A 15,360-nucleotide genomic window follows, 5' to 3' on the forward strand; every position below is an offset into this window, starting at 1 on the left:
GACATGGTGGAACGCAGTGATCACAGTGAAACACAGTGACACACAATGAAACACGGTGATCACAGTGAAACACAGTGACACACAGTGATCACAGTGACACACAGTGATCACAGTGAAACACAGTGATCACAGTGAAACACAGTGATCACAGTGAAACACAGTGATCACAGTGAAACACAGTGATCACAGTGAAACACAGTGACACACAGTGAAACACAGTGATCACAGTGACACACAGTGACACACAGTGAAACAGTGAAACACAGTGATCACAGTGAAACACAGTGACACACAGTGATCACAGTGAAACACAGTGATCACAGTGAAACACAGTGATCACAGTGAAACACAGTGAAACACAGTGATCACAGTGAAACACAGTGATCACAGTGAAACACAGTGATCACAGTGAAACACAGTGATCACAGTGATAACAGTGACACACAGTGATCACAGTGAAACACAGTGACACACAGTGATCACAGTGAAACACAGTGATCACAGTGAAACACAATGATCACAGTGAAACACAGTGATCACAGTGAAACACAGTGATCACAGTGATAACAGTGACACAGTGACACACAGTGACACACAGTGACACACAGTGAAACACAGTGATCAGTGAAACAACAGGATCACAGTGAAACACAGTGATCAGTGAAACAACAGGATCACAGTGAAACACAGTGATCACAGTGACACACAGTGAAACACAGTGATCACAGTGACACACAGTGAAACACAGTGACACACAGTGACACACAGTGATCACAGTGAAACACAGTGATCACAGTGAAACACAGTGATCACAGTGAAACAACAGGATCACAGTGAAACACAGTGATCACAGTGAAACAACAGGATCACAGTGAAACAACAGGATCACAGTGAAACAGTGATCACAGTGAAACAACGGGATCACAGTGAAACAGACATGGGACAGCTAGATCGGATTAAGCCATAGACCGATTTTGCTACTCGAACGGGCCGTGTCACTTGTCTGTCGAAATAGTCAGCCAATCATTCTTCAAGCAGTCGAGTCAATCTTTAGGCAAGTTAAACAGTCCTTACGCATTGAAACAGTCAGCCAGTCATTCTTTAACCAGGGGAAAGAGTCAGCTAGTCATTCTTTAACCAGGGGATAGAGTCAGCTCCTCATTCTTTAACCAAGTGAGACAGACAGCCAGTTATTCTTTAACCAAGTGTAACAGTCAGCCAGTCATTCTTTAACAACGCGAGACAGTCAGCCAGTCATTCTTTAAACCGTCGGAACAGATCAGTCAGTCCGTCTTTAAGCCAGTGAGTCTATCAGTTGCCGGGGGAGATGAAAGGTGGATGCGGTTGCCGTGGTGACGTGCGTGTGCCCTGCCATGCGAGCCTTCATCTGTCACAGGCTAATAGCACGCAGAGATACCTCGCCACTATTGTGGAATTCCGGCGGGAAATGTGACACTAGACGTGTGGAAATCATTATTCCAACAGCACACGGCGCTAAGATCCTCACGCACACACATCCACTGCCTTTATTTAGGGGCAATAGATATTGTCCATATTGTGTGTGTGTGTGTGTGTGTGTGTGTGTGTGTGTGTGTGTGTGTGTGTGTGTGTGTGTGTGTGTGTGTGTGTGTGTGTGTGTGTGTGTACATTCGTGTAGCTTGTGCGTTGGTGAGGCGTGTGTGTGTGTGTGTGTCTAGGTGTGTGTGTGTGTGTTTGTTTCTCGGTGAGTGTGTACATTCGTGTAGCTTGTGTGTTGGTGAGGCGTGTGTGTGCGTTGGTGAGGCGTGTGTGTGTGTGTGTGTGTGTGTGTGTGTGCGCGTTGGTGAGGCGTGTGTGTGTGTGTGTGTGCTTGCACGTGTGTATGCGTGTGTGTGTGTGTGTGTGCGTACGTGAGCGTGTGTATGTTCTTGCGTGCGTGTGTAGGTGCGTGCGTGCTAGCATGCGTGCGTGTGTGCCGAGGCCTACCTCTCGTCGCCGAGACGCCCAGCAGCTCTGTTTGATCTTCCAGACGACGGCGGCGACCAGGAGCAGAGACAGGAAGCAGCTGTAGACAGACAGGAAGGAGAACGTTGAAGGGAGAGCTCCGCCATTTGTAGTTCTTTCGGCATTTGTCCTTCTGTGGTTATTTGCAGTTCCGCCTACAACTGCGGTTCGGTCAATATCCTCCGTGGTTTCCCATCTCCCAGATCAGATGTGCCGTATAACAACAGAGAGGATGATATCAAAACACATAAGTGGTTCTAATAAATAAAAGAGCTATTGTTGCAGAAGATAGTCGAGGTTTAAAATAGATACGGGCTTGGCGGTGGATGCCCGGGTGGGAGGATGAATGAGAGGCGAGACCGGTGTTGTGTTGGTAGGTAAATAGAGATTGTTTTTGTACACGGTCTGGGTGGCGAGGTGACACTGAAGGTGGCGGCGGGGACGATGACGTGTTGTTATTTCATCAACCTGCCTCCAGCCCCTCGAGCCGACCTAACAGACCCCTGATCAGTCAGTTCTGATTGGACCGCCGTGACGGCACAAGAACTCAAGAAGCACTGGTTCCATGGATATGTGCTTAACAACGCAGAAGCAACAGAGGAGGGAGAAGGGGAATGAGAGAGTGAATGCGTGAGTGACTGAGTGAGTGAGTGTTTGTGTGTTTCTGTGTGTGTGTGTGTTTCTGTTTCTGTGTGTGTCTGTCTGTGTATTTGTGTGTGTGTGGGGGGGGGCTTCTTTGAGTGTGTTTCCGTGTGTGTGAGTGTGTGTTTCTGTGTATGTGTGTGTTTCTGTGATTCTGTGTGTGTCAGATGCATCGTGTCACTCCCGGGTTGTCACACCTGATCCTCCCACGTTGTTCAGTGCCCCGCGGCCGCGGCGCCGACCGTCTCGATGGGAGGACGGCGCTCGACGCTAATGATAGCCACGGCGGCGCGCTAACGTCCCCGCGCAGACGGAGCAGACGGAGGGGAAGAATCTCTCCTCGCGTTGCTCCGTCTCCGCGACGACAGATGTGACAGCGGTGTCGCCGAGGCGCCAATTTATGGACAACAGCCCGCGGGAGGCGTGGCATCACTCAGCGCCGCTCGGGTGGACGGGGGACGGCGTTCTCAATCACCGTGGCAACCACGCCGCCCATCATCACCCCCTCGGCGATGGAGGACGCACGGCGGGGGAGCCGTACGTCATTCAGGAGGACGGCGGGGACGGGCGAGGATCCGGATACGACCGGATTACCCTGGAGCGCTACGGGGCCTCTGAAAGCCGAGCTAAGGTCCATCAAGGGGGCCGGACAGACGGACAGACGGGCCACCCAGACGGCCCGGGCCGCCCGGGAGACGTTTGACGTCACCTCAGGAATCACAAGGCAGGGCTTCGATTGGCCCGTGGGGGGTTCGTAGGAACGCAGGCCTGGCAAACCAAACACACCCTCTCCTAGTGTCCAGGTGATCCTTGGTAACCAGGTGGTCCACCATAGTAACCAGGGGGTCCTTAGCAACCAGGGGGTCCTTAGTAACCAGGGGGTCCTTAGCAACCAGGGGGTCCTTAGCAACCAGGGGGTCCTTAGCAACAAGGGGGTCCTTAGCAACCAGGGGGTCCTTAGCAACCAGGGGGTCCATAGTAACCAGGTGTTCCATAGTAACCAGGTAACGTCCTTGTCACCAATGCCGAGCCAAACAGTGGTGAAGCAGTACTGGGACGCACATGAAGAGCAGGAGGCGGGCCATTGGTTAGCTGAATATCTCCGGTCGCCATCGGATACGCAGGACGGGAAACTGAACATCTGGCGCCGCCTCTGCTCTCGTAGGAGTCGGGAGCGAGGGAAGCTGTTTTAAAAAACGCTGCAGAACCGAAATGGCCTCCCCATGATTATCATTAGCAACGCGACACTGACAATACCAGTGTGGGTGATTAAATCATCGTTACCGTCTCTCTCCTGGCTTCACTAAAACCTCTCGTATGCATAATATAACGCGATTAGATACAACTTTATTACAACCCGATGACTTTGTCCTGCCGAATCTCGGACAGCGTTTAGCCAGAGCCGTCGCTGTCGCCCACATGGGTGGACGACGCACGTTCCAGATTCCTGCGCCATGATATCAGCTGACAGAGGTGTGAGTGAGTGACGCCAGGACGGACGACCCTTTCGCTTTAATCCCTCCGACCGCGGCGTTTCCTTTTGAGGCCGGGAGACTCGTCACGGGCACGCTCCGATTACGGACGCGCATTCCGGCACGGAGGAGGAGGAGGAGGAGAGGGATGTGAGCGGGAGGTGGCGTGCGGAGCGGCAGATGAAGGGCGCTTGCAGACGGGAGGCGCTGATGTAATGCGATGCGAGCGCCGTTGAGAATAAGATGCGGCGATGAAGACTGACGGAGCCAACTAACACGTAACCAACCGCGGGGGCAGAGCGCTTCTGACAGCCATTTTGTCTTCATTTGGATTGATTCCACTGTGGCACAGTATAATACCTCCCCCCTCCCCCCCCTCCCCCCCTCCCCGCCTTCTTATAAAAAAACTACCTTTCCCCGACGCATCCTCGCATATAAAAAGCCAATCCTAATAAATCTGCTATCTGTCCGGAGCTGCTCGATCACGGGCCGTGGCTCCAGGGCCTTTAAAAGCAGATCACAGAGGAACGCCCGCCCGCCCACCACCGCCGCAAGGGCTGTTTACAGATCCAGGGCCGCAGCCCCATACAGGCAGCACGGCTTTAATTACACGTGATTAGCAACACTTTACACAGCAAATTAAAACCACACCGGCTCTGAAAACACACGGTTTGGCTGTGGACTAGAAGGCAAAGGCATCAGGTTAGGTTGGCCCTTTTTTTCAAAACGTAACCCGTCTACCACAGCTCCCCGGGTCTCTCAGTTCTACCGGGTTCTGGGGTTGGGAGAACAACAGTGTTTGAAGACTCCCCAGAACGAGAGATGCAGTCGGTTGACACCCACTTGCAGCATCAGGCTAGTGCGTCGCGAGGCAGTGCCCCAAATAAAGATGCGAGACGCTGCATCAACGGCGCGCCGAGGCTCTTGTGTTAAGAGTGCTTCATCCAGCGCTGGGAAGAGAAGCCGCGGCTGAAAGCCGTTGGATGAGTCACCCAGACGAGGTGTCGCGGTGCCACCGTCTGAGTCTGGGAGAGCGGCGTGCGGTCCGTGGGCTGAACGGTTAACCGATTTAAAACCGACATCGCATTATAATAGAACACGATTTGCAATCGCAAAGGGCGCGATTTAAAAAAACTGTTGCTGACTGGAGATCATTAAGATTCGTATTAATTATTCTTTTACAATTTCTTTTACCATTTTACAATAGTTAAATAAAGATGCTATAATATCAATTCATGCATCAAATAATCCCAACACATTGGCCTGGCCTAAAGGATAGAGCCGTTTATATGTTGACCGCTTCCAATGTTGTGTTGGTCAAACTAAAGAATGATTTATTTCTTGTTAAGTGAATAAGAAATAATAGTCGCGTACTACATCGCAATCGCAATGATGGTCGAAATAATCTGACTGAAAGACTCCCGGTCCATTGTGGTAACAAGTCCGCCCCATTACTTAGCAGCAACCCTCTCAGGGGCTCTCGCTGAAACAAAGCATGATGTATGGACTCGTGATAGCGCCGTAACCAGATCAGGGACATGGGTCGGGACCGCAGACACGGTGGTCCCCGGGGCGGTACCGACGAGGTCGGGTTGTAGCGGAGGTGATGGTGGGCGGAGGGTAGTGAGGTGGACGGTTGTCATGGCGATTAAGGCGAAGGCCATAATGTTGGAGACGGGGGGGGTACCGATGAACGCGGTTGGAGTGGTCGCTGACGGAGGTGATGAGGGCGGTAACGGAGGAGTCGACGGTGGCGATGGGCGGAAGGTGGGCGGGGGGGAAAGGACAGCGGTTGTCATGGCGACGACGGCGGTGATGAAAGTGATGCTGCTGACGAGGGTGCAATGGAGATGAGGGCGCGTCATCGGTTCACTAGCGGCAGAACGACAGCCAGGGGCAAGGGACACCCTCACCCCCCCCAACACCAACCCCCCTCCCCCCCACCCCCACCACACCGTCACCAACAAGTTTACTTAGCCAGGTCCACGCGGCTGGATGGAGAAATTAGCCGTGACCTCGGGCCGAACACAGAAGCTCTCACGGGGGCCGATAGCTTTATCAACGGCCTGTCAGGCCCGACCGCCTGCGGTACCGGCCACCGCGAGCACGGCGCACGCTACTAAATTAATTGCCTGCCATGTTGTGGTCTCTATCGATACGGGACTCCGCGGCGGACGCAGCGTGCAGAGCATCAGGTGAGGAGAGAGTCTCTCTCTCTCTCTCTCTCTCCCTCCCTTCCTCCCTCCCTCTCTCTCTCCCTCCCTCTCCCTCCCTCCCTCCCCCTCTCTCTCTCTAGAGACCCAGAGATAGAGCGAGAGTCAGAGGGGAGAGAGAGAGCGAGAGGGATAATGCAAGAGCGCGAGCGAGAGACTGGGTTTGTGTGTGCGTCACCGTCAGCGTTGGTGTCAGTGATGCAGAGAGCAGGAGATAAGTGCATCCATACCCTCTACCCAGAGAGTACTGAACCCGGTGAATATATACAGTACGTGTCACATGGTAGATACACTACGTATCACATGATGCATACAGTTTGTATCACATGATACATACAGTACGGATCACATGGTATATACAGCACGTATCACGTGATATAGACAATACGTATCACAATACATACAGTACGTATCACAATACATACAGTACGCATCACGATATATACAGTACGTATCACATGGTATATACAGTACCTATCACGATATATACAGTACCTAGCATATGATATATATACAGTACGTATCATATGATATATACAGTACCTATCATATGATATATACAGTACGTAACATATTGTATATACAGTACGCAACAGATTGTATATACAGTACGTATCATGATATATACAGTACCTATCAAATGATATATACAGTAAGTAGAAAACCAGGAAGATCTGGTTCTACAGAGCCAGACGTTCTGGTTCTTGTTCTAGAGAGACCCAGGATCTGGTTCTGGTTCTACAGAGACCCAGGTTCATCTGGTTCTGGTTCTAAAAGAGTTCCAGGCTCCGCTGCAGAAACAGTGAGCAACATAGTTTTTCTATATTCGGCTCCAAACCAAATGTCTGGTCTCGTACATTAGCCGACGTGTTTGTGGATTGGACGCTTTATCACAGTGAATAATAATACAGGAAATCATCTAATAACACTCCAATTGGGCTTTAGGAACTATTTTTTGTCATGCATTCTTCCTCCCAGACAACATTGAATAATAATACCAGCAATCATCCAATAATACCTCCATTGTGCAATAGAAACTATTTTTTAACGCATTCCTCCTTCCTGACAAGTTGCCAGCCAGGCAGATAGAGATCCATCTATTCGCTGGGCCTCGCTACGCCCAACTGCAGTACAGTCTCACTGTAAGTCGCTCTGGGAAGAGGGTCTTTGCTAGATGACTCAATCGTGAAGAACCCAAAGCAACCAGGAAAATGTGCTTTGGCTAGCACAGATTAGCCCACCAACTGAAGTTATCGTACATTTAAACAGCAGGTATGCAAATGGAGAAAATAAAAACCACTGGAGCTGGCCTCCATCATGTTAATAGGTAAACACTAGCTAGTGTGAGCCGTCTGCATTATTAAGATAACCCTGATTTCACATTCATTATTCAGGAGGGTTGCAGGTGGCGTGGAACCGCTGCCCTCAGCGCCCTCTAGTGGCCCTCAGGGGGCGCGCGGCCCCCCGACGTAAACACGGCTAGCTCCCGCTATGAACACGTGTTAGCTAGCGTCAGCCGCAATCAGGTGCCTCCTGAAGCAGGCGGGAAGGGGCGTGCATTGCGCTAATCTGCGCTTCGACACAAATACGGTCGCCATGTTCAATAATTCATCGCTGGCGAAAGACTACACGTTTATTTATACTCAGGGTGATACTGTAAGCCTGGTGAGGCAGGGCTCAGCATCACACTCACAGCGAGCCAGTAGCTCAGGATGTAGAGCGGGTTGACCGGTAACTGGAAGGTTTGTAGTTCGATACACCGGCTCCTCCTAGCTGAGCGTCGAGGTGTCGCTGAGCTCTGACTGCCCCTGACGAGGAGAGATGTCACCCTGCCTGGTTAACTGCTAAATGTCCTTAATGTTAAATGTAAAGCGACCCGCAGCGTTTTGTCCAGTAGGCTATATAAGTCTTTTGATTATCCCGACGCTACACCCCTCGCCTTCGTCTCCGCCGCCTCTTTGTGAACGCTGTCATCACGTGGTACGACCCCTGGGCCGGCGCGGGTGGAACAAAAGTTCAAATTCTCCTTTTTCCTCCACTTCTGAAGCAAATAAATAAATAAGAGAAGTAAATAGAAAAACCAGAACTGCGGCCAGGAACAAAGACAGCCGTCCCCACGGGCGGTGTTGCGCAACTCCGGGTTCGCGTTGCCACGGAAACCCGATTGTTATGTCCTCCCGTGTCTTGGCCTCTGCCGGGCTCCCGGGAATCTCTCCCGAAACAAACGCGGAGGCCGTCTCCGTTCGGCGTCCGTCCGTCTGCGTCTCCATCGGTGCACGGCCCTGCCTCTGTACATCTTCCTCGCCGTCCCTTCATCCCTCTCGGCGTCTGTGCCACATCCCTCTCTTCCATCTCCTCGCTCTGCATCCATCCCCAACTTCCCCTTGATCAGAGACCATCTCTCTCCCTTTTCATCTCACCCTTTCTCCCACCCCCCCGTCCGTCTCTTCCACTCTGGCTATATCCACCTGTTCCTCCCCGTCTCTCTCTCCTCATCTCTCTCTCTCTCCCCCCTTTTCTCTCCACCCGTCGCTTCCTCTCTGACTCTCTCCACCTCCCCACCTCTCTCCCCATCTCTCCCTCTTTCTCTCCACCCGTCTGTCCCTCCCCGACTCTCTCCACCTCCGTCTCTCTCTCTCTCTCTCTCCCCTCTTTTCTCTCCCCCTCTCCAACACGGAGGCGCTGGCCTGGACGTCTTATAGTAGGTATCCTTAAAACGTTAAACTTCAAACGATTCAACATAAAACCAAAACCGTCACCAGCCTCTGTTGACCTCTGACCCTGTGTTCCCCCAGCCAGGAGGGGTCACCCTGTTCTCCTCTCTGAGACCCCCTGGAGACGGCACTCCTCTGGGATTAGAGGTTTTTTTTATGATGCGCCTCATCTTTAAACACCAAAAAAAACGATTTGAATAAACTGGGCAAAGAAGAAAAATCAAAAAACAAAAAGTAGAAAAAGAAGCTTTCCCCTTTTCCTTCACGCTTCAAAGAGTTGAGGAGCACAGATGACTGCAAAACGATATTATAATAGTCAGGGGGGTTTGAATCCCAGGCCAAAGATTCTGGGTTTGAATCCCCAAAGTGTACAATCTGCCCGTCTCTCCAGTATCTTCATATCGTGGCAGAACAGCTGTCGTTTCTTAAGTCACTATAGTAACTTCTGCCGTCTTCAACAGTTTTCCTGTATCTCTCCAGTATCTCCATATCTTGCCAGAACACCTATCGTGTCTTTAGTAACTATAGTATCTTCGGCAGTCTTCAACAATCTCCTTTTACTCTCCAGTATTTCCAGCACTCTGCAGCATCTCCCCACCAGCTCAACACCCCAACGATTTCCCCGCCTTTCCGTCTGGGCTGGATAACGATCCATCTTATCCCCCTGGTATCTCTAATCATCTCCAACCCCAGCACCACAGGTAGGAGGAGGGTTAAACAGGAGCCTTCCGCAGTCCTCCGCCCAGTCTTCCCAGTGTGCTCCCACTTCCCCCAGTGCTCATTCATAAGCGGCTTCCCAGCATCACGTAACAAACAGCCCGGTTTACCGCTCGCGACGTCGCTGCGCTGCGTGGCCCCGCCGACATCCAGAAATAATTGGCGTGCCCAAACTCTAGAAATCTACATCTAGGTCACTCGGTCTTCATCGTTCTTCGTCTTCCTCCTCTCTCCTGCTGAGACGGGGGCCCCGGTTCAACCTCCCGGCTCGCAGATGAACGAGGCGCCGGTTCGCGTCGCATTTTCAGAGTTTAGCGACGACTTTAACAGGCGGGGGAGTTCGCCGTCATTTCTGGAATTATTTTGCAAATTCACCGACCGACCGTGGGTATGACGTCTAGCTCAGAAAAACAAAACAGGTTGCGTACAGAGAGGAGAGTCTGCTCGAGTCGGCATGGCAACGCCGACTCGTGGGTTCAGCGAATGACTCAGGTTCATTCGAACGCTGAGGAGAGCTACACCTGGTGCTGGAGGATACCTCCCCCCGGGATGAGGGGGGGGGGAAAGAGAGAGAGAGCGAGAGCGAGAGCGAGAGCGAGCGAGCGAGCGAGAGAGAGAGAGAGAGTCCTTTAACGTTAATGAGCATCTCCCTGCACGCCCCCCAGGCCATCGCCCGGGGCCGTGCAACACCCGTCGACCGGCAGGAACACGCCGAGCGGCCAGCTTCCCCTAACAGGACAACAGCTATACACATGTAACTGGACCACAGCAATCTACCTATAGCTGGACAACAGCTATACATGTATAACTGGACCACAGCTATCTACCTATAGCTGGACAACAGCTATACATGTATAACTGGACCACAGCTATCTACCTATAGCTGGACAACAGCTATACATGTATAACTGGACCACAGCTATCTACCTATAGCTGGACAACTGCTATACATGTATACCTGGACCACAGCCATCTACGGTACATATAAGTGGAAAACAGCTATAAATAAATAACTGGACCACAGCTGTCTACTTATAACTGGACGTATAACAAAATATAAAAGTTAGCTATATAAAACTGGACCACAGCTAGCTGCTTATAACTGGACCACAGCCATCTACTCATAACTGGACCGCCTCCTTCTGAGGCAGAAGGGGAAGAGGAATAGACAGATGTCAGAAAGAGAGTGAGGGGATGGAAGATAGAAGGATGGAGGGAGGGAATAAAAGAAGAAGAAAGAGGGACTGGAGTGGGTCCAGGTGGAGAGGAGAGGGATAAAGGAATCCTGAAATCAAGGCGAAAGGAAGGAAGTAAGATAGATATATAGGAATGAGAGCGAGGTCAAGGTCAAGGTTGCTTTATTCATACCCGTGGGGAGAGGCCCAGAGGGGGAGTTGGGAGGGGTGTGTGTTTCGGCTTCGAGGGATCACTTCCTGCAATGTGACGCACGCACACACCGTGCACACACAGACGTACGTCACACGAGGCTTAGAAGGCTAACCCCTGCAGGTAAAATGCTGACGTGCGTGCGTGCGTGCGTGCGTGCGTGCGTGCGTGCGTGCGTGCGTGCGTGTCACGTGCTTATAACATTGGAGGATACGGAGGAAGAGGAGTGGCAAGATGAGGAAGGGCTCACCTGAAGAATGTGACAAAGAACTGCACCAGGTCCATGAAGTTACTGTGCTGCGAAAAGGCAATCTGCAGAGAGAGGGAGAGAGACACAGAGAGAGGGAGGGAGGGAGAGAGACACAGAGAGGGGGAGAGACAGAGAGAGAGAGAAAGAGACAGAGACAACAGAGGAGAGCGTTAGTATACCTTGAACTCACACCTCGGCTGTCATGAAGCGAACTGAGGACCGCAGGTGACCTTGAGGCTCAGACAAGATGGGTGGTGGGTCCACACACACACACACACACACACACACACACACACACACACACACACACACACACACACACACACACACACACACACACACACACACACACACACACACACACACACACACACACACACACACACACAGCGATAGTGCTGCTGTTGAGGTTTGCTGCACGTTATGTTTTGCCAACTTTATGAGGACTTTAAATCAGTTAACTCAACGGAGTCAGCACATGGATTACAGAGAGGGAGAGAGAGAGGTTAGATAGGTAGGAGGAGGGGGAGGGCGTGGGTCGAGAGAGGAGGAGAATTACAGACCGAGGTCTGCTTCTCCAAGCTGCGTTTGGAGCGAGCAGCTCCGTGGAGAAGTCAACCAATCAGGGGCCAGACCTTGTTCTCTTGCACTCGTGGGCAGAAGTATTTGCCGCGTAATCATCTCGAGAGCAATTGTACTAACGACGTCCCTTCTTAATCAAGGTTGCCAGGGGTAACAATGCCAGAACCCAGACCACCACCACCTCCTCCTCCTCTATCACCTCGTCCACCACCTCCTCCACCCTGAACAAACCAAGGAGGTTTGTGTGTGGTGCAACAGAGCCCCTCCCTGGTGACTCTGGGGTACTGCGGTCCCCATCCAGCAACATAATAACAAGCACGCGCACAAACACACGAGGACCAGGTCGCTTACCGTCTCACACACACACACAGACAGAGAGACAGAGAGACAGAGAGACAGAGAGACAGAGAGAGAGACCCTAAACACGATGATGAGGTCATCAGCTTGGGACTGGCCAAACACTGGTGAACAGATGCAGCAGATGCGTGATGGTCTTAATGGTTGGAACTAGTCCGGTCCAGTCACTGGGCTGACGGCCACGTTGGCTAAGCGGGGAGAGAGCGAGCGCTAACACTGTTATGGTCGGTCGCCCCAATTCTCCCTGAGAGGGTTTGAGCGTTGGCATATTAGCTTTAGCTCGGTGTACACGCTCGGCGTACAGGCTCCCACAAACAAGCGCTGGAATCCTGAACCGAAGCAGGGCGAGGAGATGGAACAAACGCAAACAAACGAGACCTTTGGTTCTGTTTGACGTCAATATCGAGTTACACTGTGTGAAATAACGTCACACCTGATGGAGGGGGGGGACCCAAAACGACTGTTGTCAGAACGTTCTTGTTTGACTCTCTGTTCCCATGTGACCACGCCCTCTATGGCCGGGCAGCCATTGTCATTGGGCTAGAGTTCAGATCACATCACTTCCCGTGTACAGCCACACCATTAAAACAACAAAAAAGACGAATAAATAAATAATAGTAAAATGGCGCGCCATGAATGACGTTGTGCAGGGAAGCTGGTTGGCGTGCCATAGCCTCGTTCACCACGACGAGGTGGAGGGCTGACGTAGTAGTAGTAGCTCTGCCCATGAATGTGAAGGAGAAATTAAATGAAATGAGAACGAGGGCAGGATAAAAAGGCAACAGCGTTGGCGCCGCGTGATTGGTCGGACTGGGAATGCTGGCCGGCGGAGCAGGAATGCGTGTGCGTGGTGCGTGATGTTGAACGCGCGTGCCGCCGCCGCCGCCGCCGAGTCGGTCTGGCATTCCCGGGCGGGACATGCATCGCAATGGTTATGGACTGTGATGAAAGCGTGCACGGTATGGTGCAGGCGGACACGTGCGCAGCTCGCAGTGGCCCCAGACTCTGTCGTCGTTCGCCAAGGACACAAATTACAGTGCAGTTGTTTTTATGAGAGATGAAAGCAAACCTTTACAAAGCGCCCGTCAATTTATCACATTTATCTTTCCGGTTTTTCCCGGCAAATACCATCTTAATGTCAATGTCACAGAAAATTGGTTTGGGGGAAAAGCACTTACAAGGCTTTCATTGAGTAAGTGAAGTTAAGTTAATATTCCCTGAAATCAGTGTTGGTCACACCGGAACCGCTTCACTCTGCGGACAGATCGACACGCAGAACGCACGGATTGCTACCTAGCATCGCGCTAGCTCCGCCTGCTAAGCCCACGCTGTGAGATTGAATTAGGCAGTCGATCTTATCTCCGGGAGATTAGCAGACATTTGTTGCGACGTCGCAACTCGTCAGCGTAATTAGTCTGGAATTTACGCTTCATTACAAAACATGTTGGAGGCGGTATCTTCTCCTCATCAGAGAGGAAAACAACCTTCTAAATTATTTTTAACACTACGGGAATTTCACGACCGGCGGGCGGCCATCTCGATTGCCATTAGTTAGGAATACTTATTTACTCAACAACTGAATCGCATACACAGTCAAACAAATCCTGGTTTCTCAGTTTAAGAGCTATGGCCCATCTTCATGACGAGCTGTAAAGCTACGACTTCAGGCGTCACGGAAGGATAACCTATCCTGGTCGAAGTCCTTAAAGGACATGTTGAGTTCAGATGAGAACGGCAACCTTAACGGATCAGATTAGATTATATCTGTCGGACGCCATCGCTGATATTTGATCCCTTTGCCTTTCTTAGGAGACAAACTGATTTCCTAGCAATAACAGACAACCTAGCACTGTTTCCAACACACTTATTTGGAATAAAACTAAGGTCATCCTAGCTAAATTAGAGAAGCAACCATGACAACCAGCTGTTAGTTCTTCTTTTCATTTAGTTCAACGGCTGCATTCGTCCTCAGAGGTTCAAAATGTCCGAACCCAACAAAAACCCAAGGACAGCACTGTGATCTATGAGCACAGCTTCAACAGTGCGTGTCTGACTGAGTTTATGTGCGTCAGGGGTTTGTGTGAGTATGTGTGACTGAGCATGTCCGCGTCTTTGTGTATTGCGTTCTCTCGTGCTGCATGGGGGTGTGTATGTGTGAGAGTGTGTGCATGCGTGTGAGCGACTAGCTTAAAACATTGGAGGAGAAAGATGAGGAGAAAAATAAATAGGATGATGATGAGGAAGGTGACGAAGGGCTCACCTGAAGAATGTGACATATTTAGTGTACGCTTGTGTTTGTGTGTGCGGGTGCGTGTTATGTATGCTTGTGGTGTGCGTGCCTGCGTGGGAGTGTGTTGTGTGTGTGTGCGTGCGCGCACGCATGGTGTATGTGTGTGCCTGCATGCGAGTGCGGTGTTCGAGTGTGGATGTGCAGAAAAGTGCGAGGCTAGCTTCCTGAAAGTTCTCATATGACTTGTCATGTATTTTTTGTCAGCAGGAATGTCCGTCGGGAAGTCCGGTCGGTTCTGAGTAGATCATGAAACCCCCGGGACAACGGCCGGGGGAGGGGGGGGGTTATCATCTGACACACGGACATGAACCCAGTGGAAGACAAGAGGAGAGAAAAACATTGCACACTGAAAGCCCGAGAGACCGAGACAGAGCGAGAGACCGAGAGAAAGAGACCGAGACAGAGAGACAGAGAGGGACCGAGACTCTGAGCGAGAGAGAGAGAGAGACCGAGACATAGAGCGAGAGAGAGACCGAGACATAGAGCGAGAGAGAGAGAGAGACAGAGCGAGAGAGAGAGAGAGACCGAGACATAGAGTGAGAGAGAGAGAGAGACCGAGACATAGAGCGAGAGAGAGACCGAGACATAGAGCGAGAGAGAGACCGAGACATAGAGCGAGAGAGAGACCGAGACATAGGGCGAGAGAGAGACCGAGACATAGAGCGAGAGCGAGACATAGAGCGAGAGAGCGAGACATAGAGCGAGAGAGCGAGACCGAGACATAGAGCGAGAGAGAGAGACCGAGACATAGAGC

General features: G+C 51.4%; 1 protein-coding gene across 1 annotated transcript in view; it reads right to left on the bottom strand.

The window, feature by feature from the left end:
- atrn (attractin) overlaps nucleotides 1–15,360 on the bottom strand; it is a 93,649-nt gene that overhangs the window by 22,777 nt on the left and 55,512 nt on the right. Inside the window, exons 25-26 of the mRNA XM_030355836.1 lie at nucleotides 11,378–11,439; nucleotides 1,966–2,044 (exon numbers count right to left, since the gene is read on the bottom strand). Coding sequence (XP_030211696.1) covers nucleotides 1,966–2,044; nucleotides 11,378–11,439 — 141 coding nt within the window. The remainder of the gene's footprint in view (nucleotides 1–1,965; nucleotides 2,045–11,377; nucleotides 11,440–15,360) is intronic.

The sequence above is a fragment of the Gadus morhua genome, chromosome 5, assembly GCF_902167405.1.
Source record: "Gadus morhua chromosome 5, gadMor3.0, whole genome shotgun sequence".
Lineage (NCBI taxonomy): Eukaryota > Metazoa > Chordata > Actinopteri > Gadiformes > Gadidae > Gadus > Gadus morhua.